At 43.9% G+C, this 17,328-nt stretch overlaps 2 protein-coding genes across 2 annotated transcripts; both read left to right on the top strand.

Moving 5' to 3' along the window:
• Window positions 1–679: 679 nt before the first annotated feature.
• LOC115137973 (lipid transferase CIDEB) lies at window positions 680–6,256 on the top strand. The gene is made up of 5 exons (XM_029674333.2): window positions 680–849; window positions 1,990–2,113; window positions 2,520–2,678; window positions 3,093–3,283; window positions 5,802–6,256. Exons 1-5 carry the CDS (start codon window positions 824–826, stop codon window positions 5,941–5,943), a joined length of 642 nt encoding a protein of 213 aa, XP_029530193.1. The 5' UTR covers window positions 680–823; the 3' UTR covers window positions 5,944–6,256.
• A 3,688-nt stretch (window positions 6,257–9,944) lies between these two features.
• Window positions 9,945–16,453, top strand: LOC135574298 (E3 ubiquitin-protein ligase TRIM34B-like). The gene has a single exon (XM_065025405.1). It carries the CDS (start codon window positions 14,307–14,309, stop codon window positions 15,963–15,965), a length of 1,659 nt encoding a protein of 552 aa, XP_064881477.1. The 5' UTR covers window positions 9,945–14,306; the 3' UTR covers window positions 15,966–16,453.
• Window positions 16,454–17,328: the final 875 nt, after the last annotated feature.

The following is a 17,328-nucleotide window of genomic DNA, read 5'->3' as shown; positions in this document are numbered from 1 at the left end:
TCATAGTGGGCAGAACAAGCAAGGAGGTGGACAGAGTCAAACACGAGCTAGCGAGATCCTATTGGCCCGTTCTAGCCAACATCTGCATATTTCCGTTAGGGAACGCCTACTTTGCGTTCCTAAACAACGCCATTTTTAAAAACTTTGGCAAAGTCTAAAGTCTACAAAACGTAGTCCACTCTGTTCATAACAGATTCTAGTTTTGGGAACAGAAAAAAACTCTATTGAGATCAAATGTTTCATCGATGAGAACATTTGTAGAATGTAGGCCAAAATCCATCTCGTTCCATCTTCTCCCACTGGCGCCAGTGGGATTCCTCTCACTACCTTATTTGCTAATGAGTGTAAACTCCAAGCAGAGGATTCATATTTATACAGCCAGTGAAATATCTGTCTCACTGTTCTGTGAAATAATCTTCATGATTACCTTAACTTCACTGATAAATTAAAACAAAAGTCTGTGCTGATATCATGTAAAAGAAAATCCAACTGTAGATTTAATGCCATGGCGGAGTCAATGATATAGGCCAGTGTTATTCTCTCTCTCCCTCTCTCCCTCTCTCTCTCTCTCTCTCTGTCTGAATGAAATTCAATTTCATTTCAATTCTCACTCGCTCTCTCTCACACACGCATGTACACAAACAGACAGAGAACTTTGCCCTGTGTGTCTTGTATCTGATTCATCAGGGCAAAGTCTGTCCTAAAGAATTAGCTGGGTCAGACACATTCAGAATCAGAGTCGACATAGCACCAACGCTACCAAAACAACACAAGGAAAAACAGGAGGTAAAGAAGAGAGCGAAGGAAAGAAAGGGACTGGGATATGGAGTCAACATCATCATTAATAAAGCAAGTACACTTACTTCCTAATAGCTGTGTCTGGATAATGTTTCCCTCACACATTTTGTGTACATTTTTCAATCAATTGTTCTATATCTGAGTTTTCTATATCTGAGTTTTCTAACAATACTCTATCACTGTACTTGTAAAGGTGTACGCTGTTGAGTGCCAAGAGATTTGTCAAGAAGGCACAATGGCAACAAACCACTGGAAAACGTGTATCATTGAGGGCTTTAATTGAAGTTGGACTGGCAGTTAGTAAAGAATAGTAATGGTTTTCTATACTTGTTTCAAACCGCTGTTGTCAAACAGACACTGTCTCCACCAGATGAAGCTAGGATTGATCTGTCTCTGTCTTCCAATCAGTCTCAATCTCTTTTTGTATCCCTCTCAGTCCACACGGGGCCCTTAAAGCACATTATACCTCAGCTAATCTCGGTTAACCCAGAACTCAAATCTTGCGCAATTTAGTCAGATCCTGAATGACGTAGTCTGTCCACGAGATACTATACCTCAGCAGCAGTAGTACATATTACAGAACACATTAGAAAACCATAGCAACATATCTAGTTAACATCTAAACATAGAGATACAGTTGTATCACTGTATCTGTTCTGCACTATAATCTTATGGTAGCTTTCCTAGGCCAGATGAAATTATGTGCAGTACAAATGTGTTATCTGTGTATCTATGGACTAGGGAATAGGTAGAAGTTGTCCCAAATCACTGATACAGGGTCAGGTTGTATATCCTCTTCATGGTTCAGGTTAAGATTGGTATGTGGGGTAAACTGATCCAAGAACAGGGCAACTTCTAGCTTGTTTCAGATCTGTTAGCGTGACAAATGTCAATGTCTGTAGGCATTGGTATGTATCTATGGACTAGGGAATAGGTAAAAGTTGTCCCAAATCACTGATACAGGGTCAGGTTGTATATCCTCTTCACGGTTCAGGTTAAGATTGGTATGTGGGGTAAACTGATCCAAGAACAGGGCAACTTCTAGCTTGATTCAGATCTGTTAGCGTGACAAATGTCAATGTCTGTAGCCATAGAGAGCATAAACAGAACTCGGACCAGGTTAGGCAAATTCTACCTCAAGCTGGCAGTATTTGGCCTTGTGAACATCTTCTTCCTCCTTTTCCTCCACAGGTCTGTGACGAGGCGGGTGTGGTCGTTGGCCCCGGCCCCCCAGAGACCATTCAGGGTGTGTTCCCATGACAGGGGCACCAGGAAAGGTGTCACAGCAGCTACCCTGGAGGAGCTGAGAGAGAGGGTGAGAGAAAGAAAGACATGTTGAATCTTTTTTTAAATGAACTAAGCTAAATAAAAAGGGGGGGTATTATGAGTAAGGCCAGGAATTTTTCGGGACCATCTGACTTTACCAGTAAAAGCTCTGGGCTCTAATTATACAGGGTTTTCCCTAGTTACCACAGCCACATAGTCAAGATGGCCTATATCGTAAAAATGTATGAAAACAAAAAGCCGATTTTTGGTTATTTTACCTATGGGTGGTCCCAGGAATCAAACCCACTACCCAGGCGTTACACGTGCCATGCTCTACCGACTGAGCTACAAAGAACCATGGAGTGAATGCCAAAGGAGAATGTAATTGTGCCTACAAAATACCCACACTGTGTCTGTCTGTCCTCTGAACATGTCTCTCTGTGCTGCTTCCCCAGGTGTGTCAGGCCCTGATGCTGTGCCTGTCCAGTCTGGCTGTGGTGCTAGTGTGTGAGGAGGACGGGACAGTGGTGGACTCTGAAGACTTCCTGGTGTATCTGCCCGACAACACTGTCCTCATGGCCCTGGAACCTGGACAGACATGGAAACCTCCTCCGGTGGGTTTGACACTGTCTGTCTCTGTCGTGATCTGGACACAATCATTTGTTTCGTCTGACCTGTGTTAGTGATTGGACAGTATGTGCAGGTATATACACCCATGTCTGCTGCCAAGTGAGATGAGTAGGGCCCTGAGTTTTTCCTCTAGGCCTATCACGTGACCTGAGCCCGTATCCACAAAGCATATCAGAGTAGTAGTGCTGATCTAGGATCTGTCCATATAATCTTATTAATTCTGATCTGAAAGGCGAAGCTCATCCTGGATCAGCCCTTCTACTCTGAGTCGCTATGTGGATATGGGCCCTGATCAGGAAAATATTAAATGCCCAGAGTTTTTCCCGGTTCGGTTACATGGTGACACCGACCATGTCGCTGTCTCTCACCTTTCCCCATATCTTACTCTAACCCCACAGGGTGCAGTGCTCTCCAAAGGCCAGGACCCTAACCAGTCGCGGACAGGAAAAGACATAGCCCGGGTGACCTTTGACCTGTACCGGCAGAACCCCAAGGACGTGTTTGGCTCCCTGAATGTGAAGGGCACCTTCTCAGGCCGGTACTCCGTCAGCGCTGACTTCCAATGTCTGGGGCCCAAAAAAGTCCTCAGGTAAGTGGAGAGGAAGGGTATGGGAGGACGTCTCCAGCCTGCTGAGATGTACAGTGCATTTGGAAAGTATTCAGACCCCTTGACTTCGTACACATTTTGTTACCATACAGCCTTATTCTAAAATTGTTTGTTTTTTAATCCTCATTAATCTACACACAATACCCCATAACGACAAAGCAAAAAACGTTTTTTTGACATTTTAGCAAATTGATTAAAAGTTTAAAAAAACAGAAATACCTTATTTACATAAGTATTCAGACCCTTTGCTATGAGACTCGAAGGTGCATCCTGTTTCCATTGATCATCCTTGAGATGTTTCTACAACTTGATTGGAGCACCTGTGGTAAATTCAATTGATTGGACATGATTTGGAAAGGCTAACACCTGTCTATATGCATGTCAGAGAAAGAACCAAGCCATGAGGTCGAAGGAATTGTCCGTTGAGCTCCGAGACAGGACTGTGTCGAGGCACAGATCTGGGGAAGTGTACCAAAACATTTCTGCAGCATTGAAGGTCCCCAACAACTCAGTGGCCTCCGTCGTTCTTAAATGGCAGAAGTTTGGAACAACCAAGACTCTTCATAGAGCTGGCCATCTGGCCAAACTGAGCAATCGGGGGAAAAGGGCCTTGGTCAGGGAAGTGACCAAGAACCCAATGGTCACTCTGACAGAGTCCCAGAGTTCCTTTGTGGAGATGGGAGAACCTTCCAGAAGGACAACCATTTCTGCAACACTTCACCAATCAGGCCTTTATGGTAGAGTGGTCAGACGGAAGCCATTCCTCAGTAAAAGGCACATGACATCCCGCTTGGAGTTTGCCAAAAGGCACCTAAAGAACTCTCAGATGAGAAACAAGATTCTCTGGTCTGATGAATCCAAGATTGAACTCTTTGGCCTGAATGCCAAGCATCACATCTGGGGGAAACCTGGCACCGTCCCTACAGTGAAGCATGGTGGTGGCAACGTCATGCTGTGGGTATGTTTTTCAGCGGCAGGAACTGGGAGAAAAGATGAACGGAGAAAAGTACAGAGAGATCCTTGATGAAAATCTGCTCCAGAGTGCTCAAGACCTTAGACTGGGGCGAAGGTTCACCTTCCAACAGGACAACAACTCTAAGCACACAGCCCAGACAACACAGGAGTGGCTTCGGGACAAGTCTCTAAAGGTCCTTGAGTGGCCCAGCCAGACTTGAACCTGATCAAACATCTCTGGAAAGACCTGAAAATAGCTGTGCAGCAATACTCACCATCCAACCTGACAGAGCTTGAGAGGATCTGCAGAGAAGAATGGGAGAAACTCTCCAAATGTAGGTGTGCCAAGCTTGTAGCGTCTTACCCAAGAAGACTTGAGGCGAGCGTAGCCTATTGGCAGCGTAGCCTAGTGGTTAGAGTGTTGGACTCGTAACCAAAAGGTTGTAAGATCAAATCTCTGAGCTGACAAGGTACAAAATCTGTTGTTCTGCCCCTGAACAAGGCACTGTTCCTAGACCGTCATTGAAAATATGAATTTGTTCTTAACTGACTTTCCTAGTTAAACAAAGGTCAAATGTAAAAACAATTGCTGCCAAAGGTGCTTCAACAAAGTACTGGGTCTGAATACTAAATGTAAATGTGATATTTCAGTTTAATTTAATAAATGAGCTAAAATTAAAATTAAACGGTTAGTGCTTTGTCATTATGGAGTATTGTATGTATTGATGAGGGGGGAAACTATTTAATCCATTTTAGAATAAGGCTTAAATGTAACAAAATGTGAAAAAAGAGAAATGGTCTGAATACTTTCCAAATTCACTGTATCTGTAACAATGGTAATTCTCCCCTCTTACTCACTCTCTCTCTCCTTCTTTCTCCCTCTCTCCTTCTCTCTCTCTCTCCTACTTCCTGTCACTCTCTCACTCACCCCCCCTCTCTTTCTCCCTCCCTCTCTCCTTCTCTCTCTCTCTCCTACTTCCCCTCACTCTCTCTCCTTCTTTCACTCTCTCGCCTTCTCTCTCTCTCCTTCTCTCTCTCTCTCCTACTTCCCATCACTCTCTCTCACTCACCCCCCCCCTCTCTCTCTCCCACTTCCCGACTCTCACTCTCTCTCTCTCCCTTCCCTCTCAATTTTTATTTAACCTTTATTTAACTAAGCAAGACAGTTAAGAACAAATGATTATTTACAATGACGGCCTACCCCAATTCAATTTAAAGGCTTTATTGGCATGGGGAACATATGTTTACTTTGCCAAAGCAAGTGAAATAGATAATAATCTAAAGTGAAAAGAACAATAAAAAAATGAACAGTAAACATTGCACTCCCAAAAGTTTCAAAATAATGTATAAAAGGGAAAATAAATAAACATAAATATGTTTGTTCTTCACTGGTTGCCCTTTTCTTGTGATAACAGGTCACAAATCTTGCTGCTGTGAAACTACATGTTGAAACTTGAAAGCCTATCTTAACCTGATACCTGTTTGAGGTGACGATCTCTCTCTCTTTCCCACTTCCCTTCACTCTCTCTCTCTCTCTCTCTCTCAGAGAGGCCCTCCGCATGGCCTCCACCCTCCTCCAGATGGCAGGTCACATGTTGATCACCTCAGCCAATCTGATCAAGCGGATAATCGAGGGAGCAGAGTTCTGGCAGCCTCAGAGGGTGGAGACCACAGAGTACTGGAACTAAGGCAGGACTGGGACCGACCGCTCTCTAATGACCAAATCTATCCTAACTTGAGTGTATGTTTATGATTGAGTTATGCAAGGTTGTGAGTTGTGATCAAACAGGAGGATAATTACACATTGTTTAGATTTTTTTACAAGTTTAGTTGTAAAATAGGACTTATCTTTCTCTAACAATTCTGAGAATGTACCACGAAGTCCACAAATAGAAGCAATTAATTTTTTAAAACTGAGTATGCATTATTTTTCACTTTCTTTGTCGTTTCTAATCACTGTCTCATCTTGTGTTTAATAAATGCTTTCAGTTGCTACATCCACTCAGTCCACTGTCAGAGACACCCACATGCAGAACAAGGAGAAACAGTTCTGTTCATTCATAGAAGGGTATGAGGAAACCTGACCAGCACTTGAGGAACCAATACGATTTAACATGAGCCTTTAGTTGCTGTACCTTTAATTAGGCTATATATAAGTTAATTACTTTCTTACTCATGACCACACAAGATCTGCCAAAAGGCAAGGACACAGACTGCATAAGCACAGTATGAGGTCAGATAGTGAATATACTGAGTAATATTACCAACAACATTATCAAATATTAAACTGGTACCAGCCGGTTACTCAAACCTGCACCTTAGAGGCTGTTACTCTATATACATAGACATGGAATCACTGGTCACTTTAATGATGGAACACTGGTCACTTTAATAATGTTTACATACTGCTTTACTCATTTTTACTAATTTCATATGTATATACTCTATTCTATTCTACTATATTTGAATCAATGCCACTCCGATATTGCTCGTCCTAATATTTATATATTTCCTAATTCCATTCTTTTACTTTTAGATGTGTCTATTGTTGTGAATTGTTAGATATTACTGCACTGTTGGAGCTAAGAACACAAGCATTTCGCTACACCCGCAATAACATCTTCTAAATATGTGTATGTGACCAAATAAAATTGGATTTGATTTGATCCGTTCTGTTTAAACAACGGTTGCATCCCAATAATCTTTCTCCCGAAGTGAGCACATGTTCACTTCCCTTCATGGATTTGAAAGAAAATGACTGGCACTCCAAAGTACATCAATCCAATGCTTTACATTTCGTGGTTGAGTAGCGAACGCTTCAGGCGGAAGGAGAGATTATTGGAACGCACTCATGGACATATGCTGTCGCTAGTTTCCCCTATTCTTTACACGCTGAACATATCAAACAAGGAACATCAATGCAATGACATAGTTAGAAACTTCCAAGCACAAACCTGCGAAAGAGCTTGAAACATGAATTGACATTTGAATTAGGAACCATGTGAACAGGAAGTTAGTAGTGCTAAAATGACAGCAGACTGTAGAACTTCATCATTAACATAATCAACAGCTTGTAACATACAACAGAATGCTGTCTTATTCGTGACAACTCCTAACAGTCCATTTTCAGCACCCTCCAGGCCTCTCCAGTAAAATTATAGCAGGGGAGTGTCTCAATACTCATGGCTTCCTTTCTCCATCGTCACTTCAAACAGGTAAAAGGAAAAGAGACATAGGCTTTAAAGTTTCAACTTACTAGCCCGTGTCATCTCCGTTCCAGTACAATGGCTGTATGGTTCTCACATCGTCTCTCCCTATTAAGATAATATATGACCGAGCCAAGGCCAGCTTGTGTAGATAAGCCTTCTAGCCAGACTGGCTATAAGTTCATTCATTTCTACCATGGTACAGACAGTCATTGTTCTAATTCTTGATTATATTTACACACATTATATTCAGTACTAAGATTAAAAAGAAAATTCATACATATACAGTAACATAATAGTATTCTGATTAGTACATATACAGTAACATAATAGTATTCTGATTAGTACATATACAGTAACATAATAGTATTCTGATTAGTCAGTCCTGATTAAAATGTATACATAATTAGTCATCATTGATAAAAAAATTCCCTTAACAGTTCTGTCTCAGGAGCTCCAGCTGGGCCATGGTCTTGTTCTTCGGCCACGGGCCCATTTTGAAAGCTTGTTCCTCTCCGTGGGTTGTTTATGAATGTTGTGATCCCAACCCCTTTCCGCTCCTCCTTCAGTTTGCGGAATGCTTGCCTTTCTCTTTGCATCGCTTAACTCCAGATCTGGTCTTGTGTTTTCTTCTTCATCTTTTTCTTCTTCTGTACTTCAGGTGGTTCTATCTCTACTTCCTTCCCCTCCAAGCTTGACTTAATCTGGTGGGTGGTGTTAGCAGGGTTGTCATGGTTACCATTGCAGCTGCAGTTTATGATCTCGACATCATCTGCCTGAGAAACCATTGTCTTCTTCGGTGGTGGTCTGTCCATGCTGTCACGTTGTGGTGGCAGTGGTGGTGTCAGATGCTGAATGAGCTGTCTGTGACGACAGGAGACCATTGAGCTGTGACCCAGTGGAAAGTGTGAGCGAAAAGCATTGGTTACAGAACCACTTGTGGATGTACTTCATGTGGAGCCTGGTGAGGGTCTGCAGACGATGGGGCTCCTCCTTCAAAGGCTTTTTGTTACGATCGAAGCTCCGCCACAGCAGAGACCTGATAGAGCATGTGGGGTTTGACATTGTTTTCATGGGCTTTGTTTCGGTTTTCTAGGTTTTACCTTGTGGCTGTGGGGGGCGCCACTGAGTGCGGAGGAAGTGGAGGGCTTTGGGGCCCTGCAAGAAAAGAGACGGGTGAATGTTCCCTCCTGTTACTCCCGTCATCCTCCTTACTGAGGCGAGGCACCTCCAATACCTTCTCCTCTTTCTCCTTTTTGTCTTTCTCCTGCGTCTGGTTTGGTCTGCAGATCTTTCTGCGTGCCTCGCAGATCTCCTCTGTATCCCAGCTGATCCCGTAGCACAGCCGCTGAACCATGAACCACACCCTGACCTCAGATACAGACAAGAAAATATTCTATTGGTTGTTTTCACCAAAATGTGCATTGTGTTATTTAAACTTGTCAATGAAACTAATTACAGGACAGCACATACAAAAACACACAGAATATATAGAGGAGTGGTTGCCCTGATACATGGCTGCTGACCCCTAATGGCTGCTGTAAAAAGCTGCTAATGGAAAGATGCTGAGCAAGGACAACGCATTGGTAGTTTTCCCACGCTATCTCGAAGTCAACTCGGAGTGAATGCCCTACTCGCTTCCTACAGCAGGCCCTGAGGGAGGGAAGGGATCTGGGCCAGGGAGGGAGGCCGGGCATGGTGGTGTTGGCATTGGGGCGGCAGGTAGCCTAGTGGTTAGAGCGTTGGACTAGTAACCAAAAGGTTGCAAGATCGAATCCCTGAGCTGCCTAGGTAAAAATCTGTCGTTCTGCCCCTGAACAAGGCAGTTAACCCACTGGGGCAGAACTGTTCCTAGGCTGTCATTGAAAATAAGAACTTGTTCTTAACTCACTTGCCAAGTTAAATTATAAATCAATTAGGGTGGCTGATCTGTATGTTAGGAGAGCTAACTCAGTCTTCTTTTGGTCTTCACCAAACTCCTACTATGATGAATATAGAATGTAATATAGGCTACTGCCGGATGTACAATAAACAATGAAGGTGTTATTAGGGGTTCAGGAGTGAAGCTGGTGAAACCCTGTTGTATTTGTTCTGGTTCATTATTATTATTATACCGGTTCCGCCAATTTACTGAAATAATTCAAATTCCTGTGAGATAATAAGGCCTGGAGGGACCCAAATGTGCATGATGGTAAATGTAACCTTTATTTAACTAGGCAAGACACTTAAAACACTACTCCTCTGGAACCCAATGACCAAACTTAACAAGTGGCAACTACAGACCAAGGTCTCTCAGCGCTATCTTTTCCAGGCTTGTACCAAAAACAACATTGACCTAAAACATTCACGTGGTCTCGCACACAAATCCCTATAAATCAGTTAAAATCAAATCAAATTGTATTTGTCACAAGAGCCGAATACAACCTTACAGTGAAATGCTCACTTACAAGCCCCTAACCATCAATGCAATTTAGAAAAAGATGAATAAGAATAAGAAATAAAAGTAACAACTAATTAAAGAGCAGCAGAAAATAACAATAGAGAGACTATATGCAAGGGGTACCGGCACAGAGTCAATGTGCGGGGGCACTAGTTAATCAAGGTAATTGAAGTAATATGTACATGTAGCTAGAGTTATTAAAGTGACTATGCATAGATAATAACAGAGAGTAGCAGCGGTATAAAAAAGGGGGGGGTGGCGGCAATGCAAATACTCTGGGTAGCCATTTGATTAGATGTTCATTAGTCTTATGGCTTGGGAGTAAAAGCTGTTCAGAAGCCTCTTGGAGCTCAACTTGACGCTCCAGTACAACTTGCTGTGTGGTAGCAGAGAGAACAGTCTATGACTAGGGTGGCTGGGGTCGTTGACCATTTTTAGGGCCTTCCTCTGATACCGCCTGGTATAGAGGTCCTGGATGGCAGGAAGCTTGGCCCCAGTGATGTACTGGTGCAGCTGTAGAACCTTTTGAGGATCTGAAGACCCATGCTAAATCTTTTCAGTCTCCTAAAGGGATATGGGTTTTGTCGTGCCCCCTTCACGACTGTCTCGGTGTGCTTGGAACATGTTATATTGTTGGTGATGTGGACACCAAGGAACTTGAAGCTCTCAACCTGCTCCACTACAGCCCCATCGGTGAGAATGTGGGCGAGCTCGGTCGTCCTTTTCCTGTAGTCATCTCATTTGTCTTGATTAGGGAGAGGCTGTTGTCCTGGCACCACATGGCCAAGTTTCTGACCTCCTCCCTATAGGCTGTCTGTGATCAGGCCTACCACTGTTATGTCATCTGCAAACTTAATGATCATGTAGGAGTTGTGTAGGAGTTGTGCCTGGCCGTGCAGTCATGAGTGAGCAGGGAGCACAGGAAGGGACTGAGCACACACCCCTGAGGGGCCCCTGTGTTGAGGATCAGCATGGCGGATGTGTTGTTACCTACCCTTACCACCTGGGGCGGCCAGCCAGGAAGTCCAGGACCCAGTTTCAGAGGGAGGTGTTTAGTCCCAGGGTTCTTAGCTTATTGATGAGCTTTGAGGTCACTATGGTGTTGAACGCTGAGCTGTAGTCAATGAATAGCATTTTCACATGGGTGTTCCTTTTGTCCAGGTGTGAAAGGGCAGTGTGGAGCACAATAGAGATTGCGCTCCACACTGGAGATTGCGCTCCACACGTCATCTGTGGAACTGTTAGGGCGGTATGCAAATTGGAGTGGGTCTAGGATTTCTTGGATAATGGTGTTGATGTGAGCCATGACCAGCCTTTCAAAACACTTCATGGCTTCAGACGTGAGTGCTATGGGTCGGTAGTCATTTAGGCAGGTTACCTTCGTGTTCTTGGGCACATGGACTATGGTGGTCTGCTTATAACATGTTGGTATTACAGACTCGGACAGGGAGAGATTGAAAATGTCAGTGAAGAAACTTGCCAGTTGGTCAGCACATGCTCGCAGTACACGTCCTGGTAATCCGTCTGGCCCTGCGGCCTTGTGAATGTTGACCTGTTTAAAGGTCTTATTCACATCGGCTACAGAGAGCGTGATCACACCGTCTTCCAGAACAGCTGGCATGCATGTTTAACTGCATATTGCATGATCCATTTTATTTTAAGATCTGATATTTGGCAAGTGTGGTAAACAGTACAGAAGTAATTAGTCCTAGGTCAATGTGTCACATTTTTCCTGGTGGTGGCACAGTGGCCCCTTAGCTGAACCCAGCATTGCTGTTTGCAGCTATATTTCCATGTTTGTTTCCAGTGCTTGACTGGGAAGGAAATAGGTGCTGGTTCTCATTTTGGGTGCCTGTACTGTTTATATTTAGGTGCAAGAACTCCACAATACTTTTAGCCAATATTTTATAAGACGTGCAGGATCTTATGCAGTAGAAAATAAGAGTTGATGGTACAGAGTATCAGTGAGCTCCTACTCAAGTCAGGCACTGTTGCAAAAGTGCATTGGGTGGGCCTGGGAGGGTATAGGCCCACCCACTTGGAAGCCAGGCCCAGGCAATCAGAATGCATTTCCCCCCACGAAACAGCTTTATTACAGACAGAAATACTTCTGTTTCATCAGCTCTCTGGCTGGTCTCAGAAGATTCCATGGGTAAAGATGTCGGATGTGGAGGTCCTGGGCCGGCATGGTTACACGTGGTCTGCGGTTGTGAGGCTAGTTGGACATACTTCTAAATTCCCTAAAACGATGTTGGAGGCTGCTTCGTACAGTGGCAAGAAAAGGTATGTGAACCCTTGGAATTATTAACTGGTTGACCCTCCTTTGGCAGCAATAACCTCAACCAAACATTTTCTGTAGTTGCGGATCAGACCTGCACAACGGTCAGGAGGAATTTTGGACAATTCATCTTTACAAAACTTTTTCAGTTCAGCAATATTCTTGGGATGTCTGGTGTGAACCGTACTCTTGAGGTCATGCCACAGCATCTCAATCGGGTTAAGGTGAGGACTCTGACTGGGCCACTCCAGAAGGCGTATTTTCTTCTGATGAAGCCGTTCTGTTGTTGATTTACTTCTGTGTTTTGGGTCCTTGTCCTTTTGCATCACACAACTTCTGTTGAGCATCAATTGGCGGATAGATAGCCTTACATTCTCCTGCAAAATGTCTTGATAAACGTGGGAATTCATGTTTCATTGATGATAACAAGCTGTCCAGGCCCTGAGGCAGCAAATCAGCCCCAAACCATGATGCTCCCTCCACCATACTTTATAGTTGGGAATAGGTTTTGATGTAGGTGTGCTGTGCCTTTTTTTATCTTCACACATAGTGTTGTGTGTTCCTTCCAAACAACTCAACTGTAGTTTCATCTGTCCACAGAATATTTTGGAACATCCAGGTGCTCTTTTGCGAACTTCAGACGTGCAGCAATGTTTTTTTTGGACAGCAGTGGCTTCTTCCGTGGTGTCCTCCCATGAATACCATTTTGTTTAGTGTTTTACGTATCGTAAACTCATCAACAGAGATGTTAGCATGTTCCAGAGAATTCTGTACGTCATTAGCTGACACTCTACGATTCTTCTTAACCTCATTGAGCATTCTGCGTTGTGCCCTTGCAGTCATCTTTGCAGGACGGCCACTCCTAGGGAGAGTAGCAACAGTGCTGAACTTTCTCCATTTATAGACCATTTGTCTTACCATGGACTGATGTACATCAAGACTTTTAGAGATACTTTTGTAACCCTTTCCAGCTTTATGCAAGTCAACAATTGGTAATCCTAGGTCTTTTGAGATCTATTTTGTTTGAGACATGGTTCCCATCAGGCAATGCTTCTTGTGAATAGCAAACTCAATTTTTGTGAACGTTTTTTATAGAGCAGGCCAGCTCTAACTGACGTCTCTAATCTCGTCTCATTGATTGGACTCCAGGTTAGCTGACCCCTGACTCCAATTAGCTTTTGGAGAAGTCATCAGCCTTGGGGTTCACATAATTTTTCCAATCTACATCGTGAATGATTCAATTATGTATTCAATTTAGACAAGAAAAATACAATAATTTGCGTGTTATTAATTTAAGCACACTGTGTTTGTCTATTGTTGTGACTTAGATGAAGATCAGATCAAGTTATATGAACAATTTATGCAGAAATACAGGAAATTCCAAAGAGTTCACATACTTTTTCTTGCCACTGTAGGTGGTTTGAAGTGTGGCTTGAAATATCCCATTCCATGTGCTTTTTGGCTGTTCAGACTGAAGGGAAAAGAACAGATTCTAATTGGATATGCAAAAGGTCTGTATTTGAGTCGCTTCAAACTGTGTCTGACTCCCCTGTTGATTTCAATCAGTAGTTGCGCACAAGCCGACTGCATTAGCCTAACTACTCGAACACACCCATTCCCAGTCACCAGTCATGACCAAATGTACATAGCAAGGCAGATTTTTGAGCGACACGACCAAATGTACATAGAAATGTTAAGTATAGACCTCCCATACTCATTGACAGTAAGTCTAAGAAGCGATAGATCCGTTCTATGTACCCTATTTCTAAATTGTCCCTTAAATTGTGTTTTTTTCATCTTGTTACTTTCGGTTTTGTACAACGGCATCTGACAGCTGAAAATACAATACTTTATTGAAAGGATATTTCACAATACTTTATTGAAAGGATATTTCACAATGCTTTATATCGTACAACGATTAGCTTGTTTTGTTACATGAACTGAAATCAGGAGAATCATTATAATTTTAGCAACCAGGAACTTTTGGTGGACTGACGCATATCTTGCACGAGGTGGCCTCAAACGTAGATTAGACCAGAGACAGAGCGAACAAAAGCAAACGAACCAACAGGTAAAAGGTTGAGACTAGAAGCATTATAGGGGCTACGAGGCTAGAGGTATTTTAGCATGCGAAGGTCAAGGACAACGCAAAGCACCCGATTCCCACCACCATTTGCTGTGGCAGCTTCAACTGATCCAGGGCTCACAGAGGACATGTCTGAGGGGTGCCAGGCTCTGCCGCTGCTGGACAGCCAGGCCATTGTTTGTGACTTATGTACAGAAGACAGGAAGCCAGCACAGAAGACTTGCATCAAATGTGAAATGTCCATGTGTGTCCAGCACTTGGAGCCACACCTTTCAGTCCCATTTCTGCTGCAGACACATACTGAACCCATAGCACCGGGGGCTGGCGGAGTTGGGTTGGCCACCAAATGCCCCCACCACGGTAAGATTCTCGAGTACTACTGCTTGGACGACCTAACCATTGTGTGCATGTCCTGCGCCATCGAGGACCAGCATCGCATCCATAACATGAAGAGCCTGCCTAAGGCACACAAAGAGCTGAGAGAAAAGTTGAAGGAGGAGCAGAAGGCTTTGGCCAAGAGAGAGAACCAAAGCCTGAAACTAAGGAGGTGGGACAAGGAGCAGAGGGAGAGGTTGGCTAGCTCCAGTATCCGGCTCATTGAGGGAGTGTCCGCCCTGCGCGACATCACCCTGAAGAGTGTCCAGAGTTCCGTCTCAGCTCGTGTAAAATCCATCACGACCTCTAAGAGAACCATGCAGGCTGCCCTGTCCGAGGGGGACTCCTTCCGCTTCCTCCAGGGGTATGAAGGGGTGCACCAGGCTGTGGAGAAGGCCCGTACCGTGGGTCTGAGGAAGGGACTGGAGCCCGGGGCCGACCGGGACAAGCTGGTCCAGGAGCTACAGCAGAGCGGAGGAAACCTCCTGGAGCAGACGACACAGCTGTGGAGTTCTCTGCTGGCTCTGGTCGACCCCGAGAACCACCAGGAAAAACAGGTTTCCCCAGGGTTCCCTCCCACCACCACGTTGACCTTTGACCCCAAGAGCTTGGGAAGGGGCATGTCTCTGTCCCAGGACCACAGGAAAGTGTTCTACACCCCCCTTGCCAAACTCACCACCCATACTCTTCTGTGCCAGGATAGCTGCTCTGATGCCAACCCTAGGTGGGTGGTCAAATTCTCTGAGGACTGTGATTGGACCGTTGGCGTATGTGACAAGGAGGCTGCTGGGAATTTCAATAACGGCCATGTCTATGCTCTGCGCTGGCAGAAGGACCAACTGAGCTCTGTTTGCACTCAGTACTATGACAGTATTAGGCGTAGTGACGGGATGACCTATACAGATAAACCTCCACAGGCACACGTCGATTCTCAGTTTATCTATCTTCCTGGGAAAACTGCAGCTCAACCTGAAACAATACCCCATCCCATAGAATTAGAAGTGTTCTGGGACAAAACCTCCCCACCATCTCTGTCCTTCTACAGCAGGGGCAGATATCACCAGAGGACGGAACTGCACAGAATGGAGATGGAGCATCATCAGGGTGACCTAACTCCCTTTGTCACCCTGGGAACAGGAAGTAGCCCAGTCAGTGCCAGACAGTATAGAGAGTACAGTCAACCAGAGCAGCAGTGGAGGTGCCCATGTGGAGAGGTCCATCAGATTCAGCAGCAGTCTTCCCAGCACCAGCATGGGTCTTCTGAGTGCAAGTGTGAGAGGGTTATCGGTACGCCGTATATAGAGGTGTTTTGTCAGCTTGTGTAATGTAGGCAATTTCTTAAGTGTATTGAGTTCAGTTTGGATCCCGACTTGTGTGTTGTTGTTGTTGGTACTGTAGGATTCTAATGTGTGTTGGACTCACTGGTTGGATTTGAGTTTACATGCAAGGCAGGACTTTGTCTCCCCCTGTAACTCAAGTCAGCCACCTATCACAACGTTGTCCCAATGTTCCAAGAACTTTCACTTTTTCATGTCCCTTAATCACATTTTTCTGACCTCATTATTGTACAATAAATAATGTAAATAGTCAATTGACTTAATGTAAATGCTGATGTTTCTGTTCAGATATTTTCAACTGGGTCATTTACAAACATGTCTGAGAAGTACATTCTGATTTTCTTAACAGTTTGACATTTTAACAAACTGTAAAATTAATATCTGTGCTGTATGTTGTATATACGGGTGGATCTTTAATGGGCATGTTTAGATTTAATGCTAAAATGAAAAATAAACAATGAACTCTGGAATACAAATCATACAGATTTCTCTTTATTGGTTAGAACTGACAAGACTGTAACAACAAAACAGAAGGCTTACAAAATGCATAACACATTTTACTAAAGGCAAAAGATATAAAATGGAATTATCCTCCAAAACACTATGAAGTAAAGTAAATATTCCACCCTAGTGAAAACTAGTCAGTTACACACCTTAACATAATAATGCAGAGACAACATTCTCCCAAGGTAACTCTATACACAGGGATCCTGACATGTTGCAAGTTAGGAAGGTGGACTTTGTAGCGTTTGTTGCGTTGGTTATCTGCTGCGCAGCTCAAGCGAGAAAGTTGTAGAGGATGGGCAGGCATCGTTGTGATTGCAGCTGAATGTGTTTAGGGACCCAGGATTTTTGCGGCGGGGTTATTGCAGGGAGTCCTGTTGCCTGTCAATGGGTGCTCCGTCCTCTTTGGCCCCTGAGCCTGTGTGGGGATGTGATTTGAACTGTGACTGAAGGAGTGGGATGGTTTTTCATTTATTTATTTGTTGTATTTTGTATGATGTCATTTTTTTTCTCTCAAAGTTGCCGGGATGTCACGTGTCCCACTTATTTCAGTACACTCGTAGCAACTTTATAATTGCGAAACGTCTATCCGATGAAATTAACCTCACGTAGCAAATAAGCCATACATTTTTTAGTTGACCAAATTCGAAACTCTCATTGACCTCCATACAAAACTAATTTCTTGGTAGGCGAAACAAGAAAAAGACCCCAACTGCTGGAGGGAGACAGATTTTCCTTCGAGTTGGGCCTCTCTCTTCCTCTCTGGCAATTTGGGCTGCCCGACCAAATTGATAAATGAATAGTGAATTATATATCTGTCATTCTCGTTGAAAGGAAGCCTGAGAAG

Source organism: Oncorhynchus nerka, linkage group LG12 (assembly GCF_034236695.1).
Source record: "Oncorhynchus nerka isolate Pitt River linkage group LG12, Oner_Uvic_2.0, whole genome shotgun sequence".
In the NCBI taxonomy this organism is placed as follows: Eukaryota; Metazoa; Chordata; class Actinopteri; order Salmoniformes; family Salmonidae; genus Oncorhynchus; species Oncorhynchus nerka.
The sequence above is the reverse complement of the archived record's forward strand: the minus strand, read 5'-3'. Positions and strand labels throughout refer to the sequence as shown.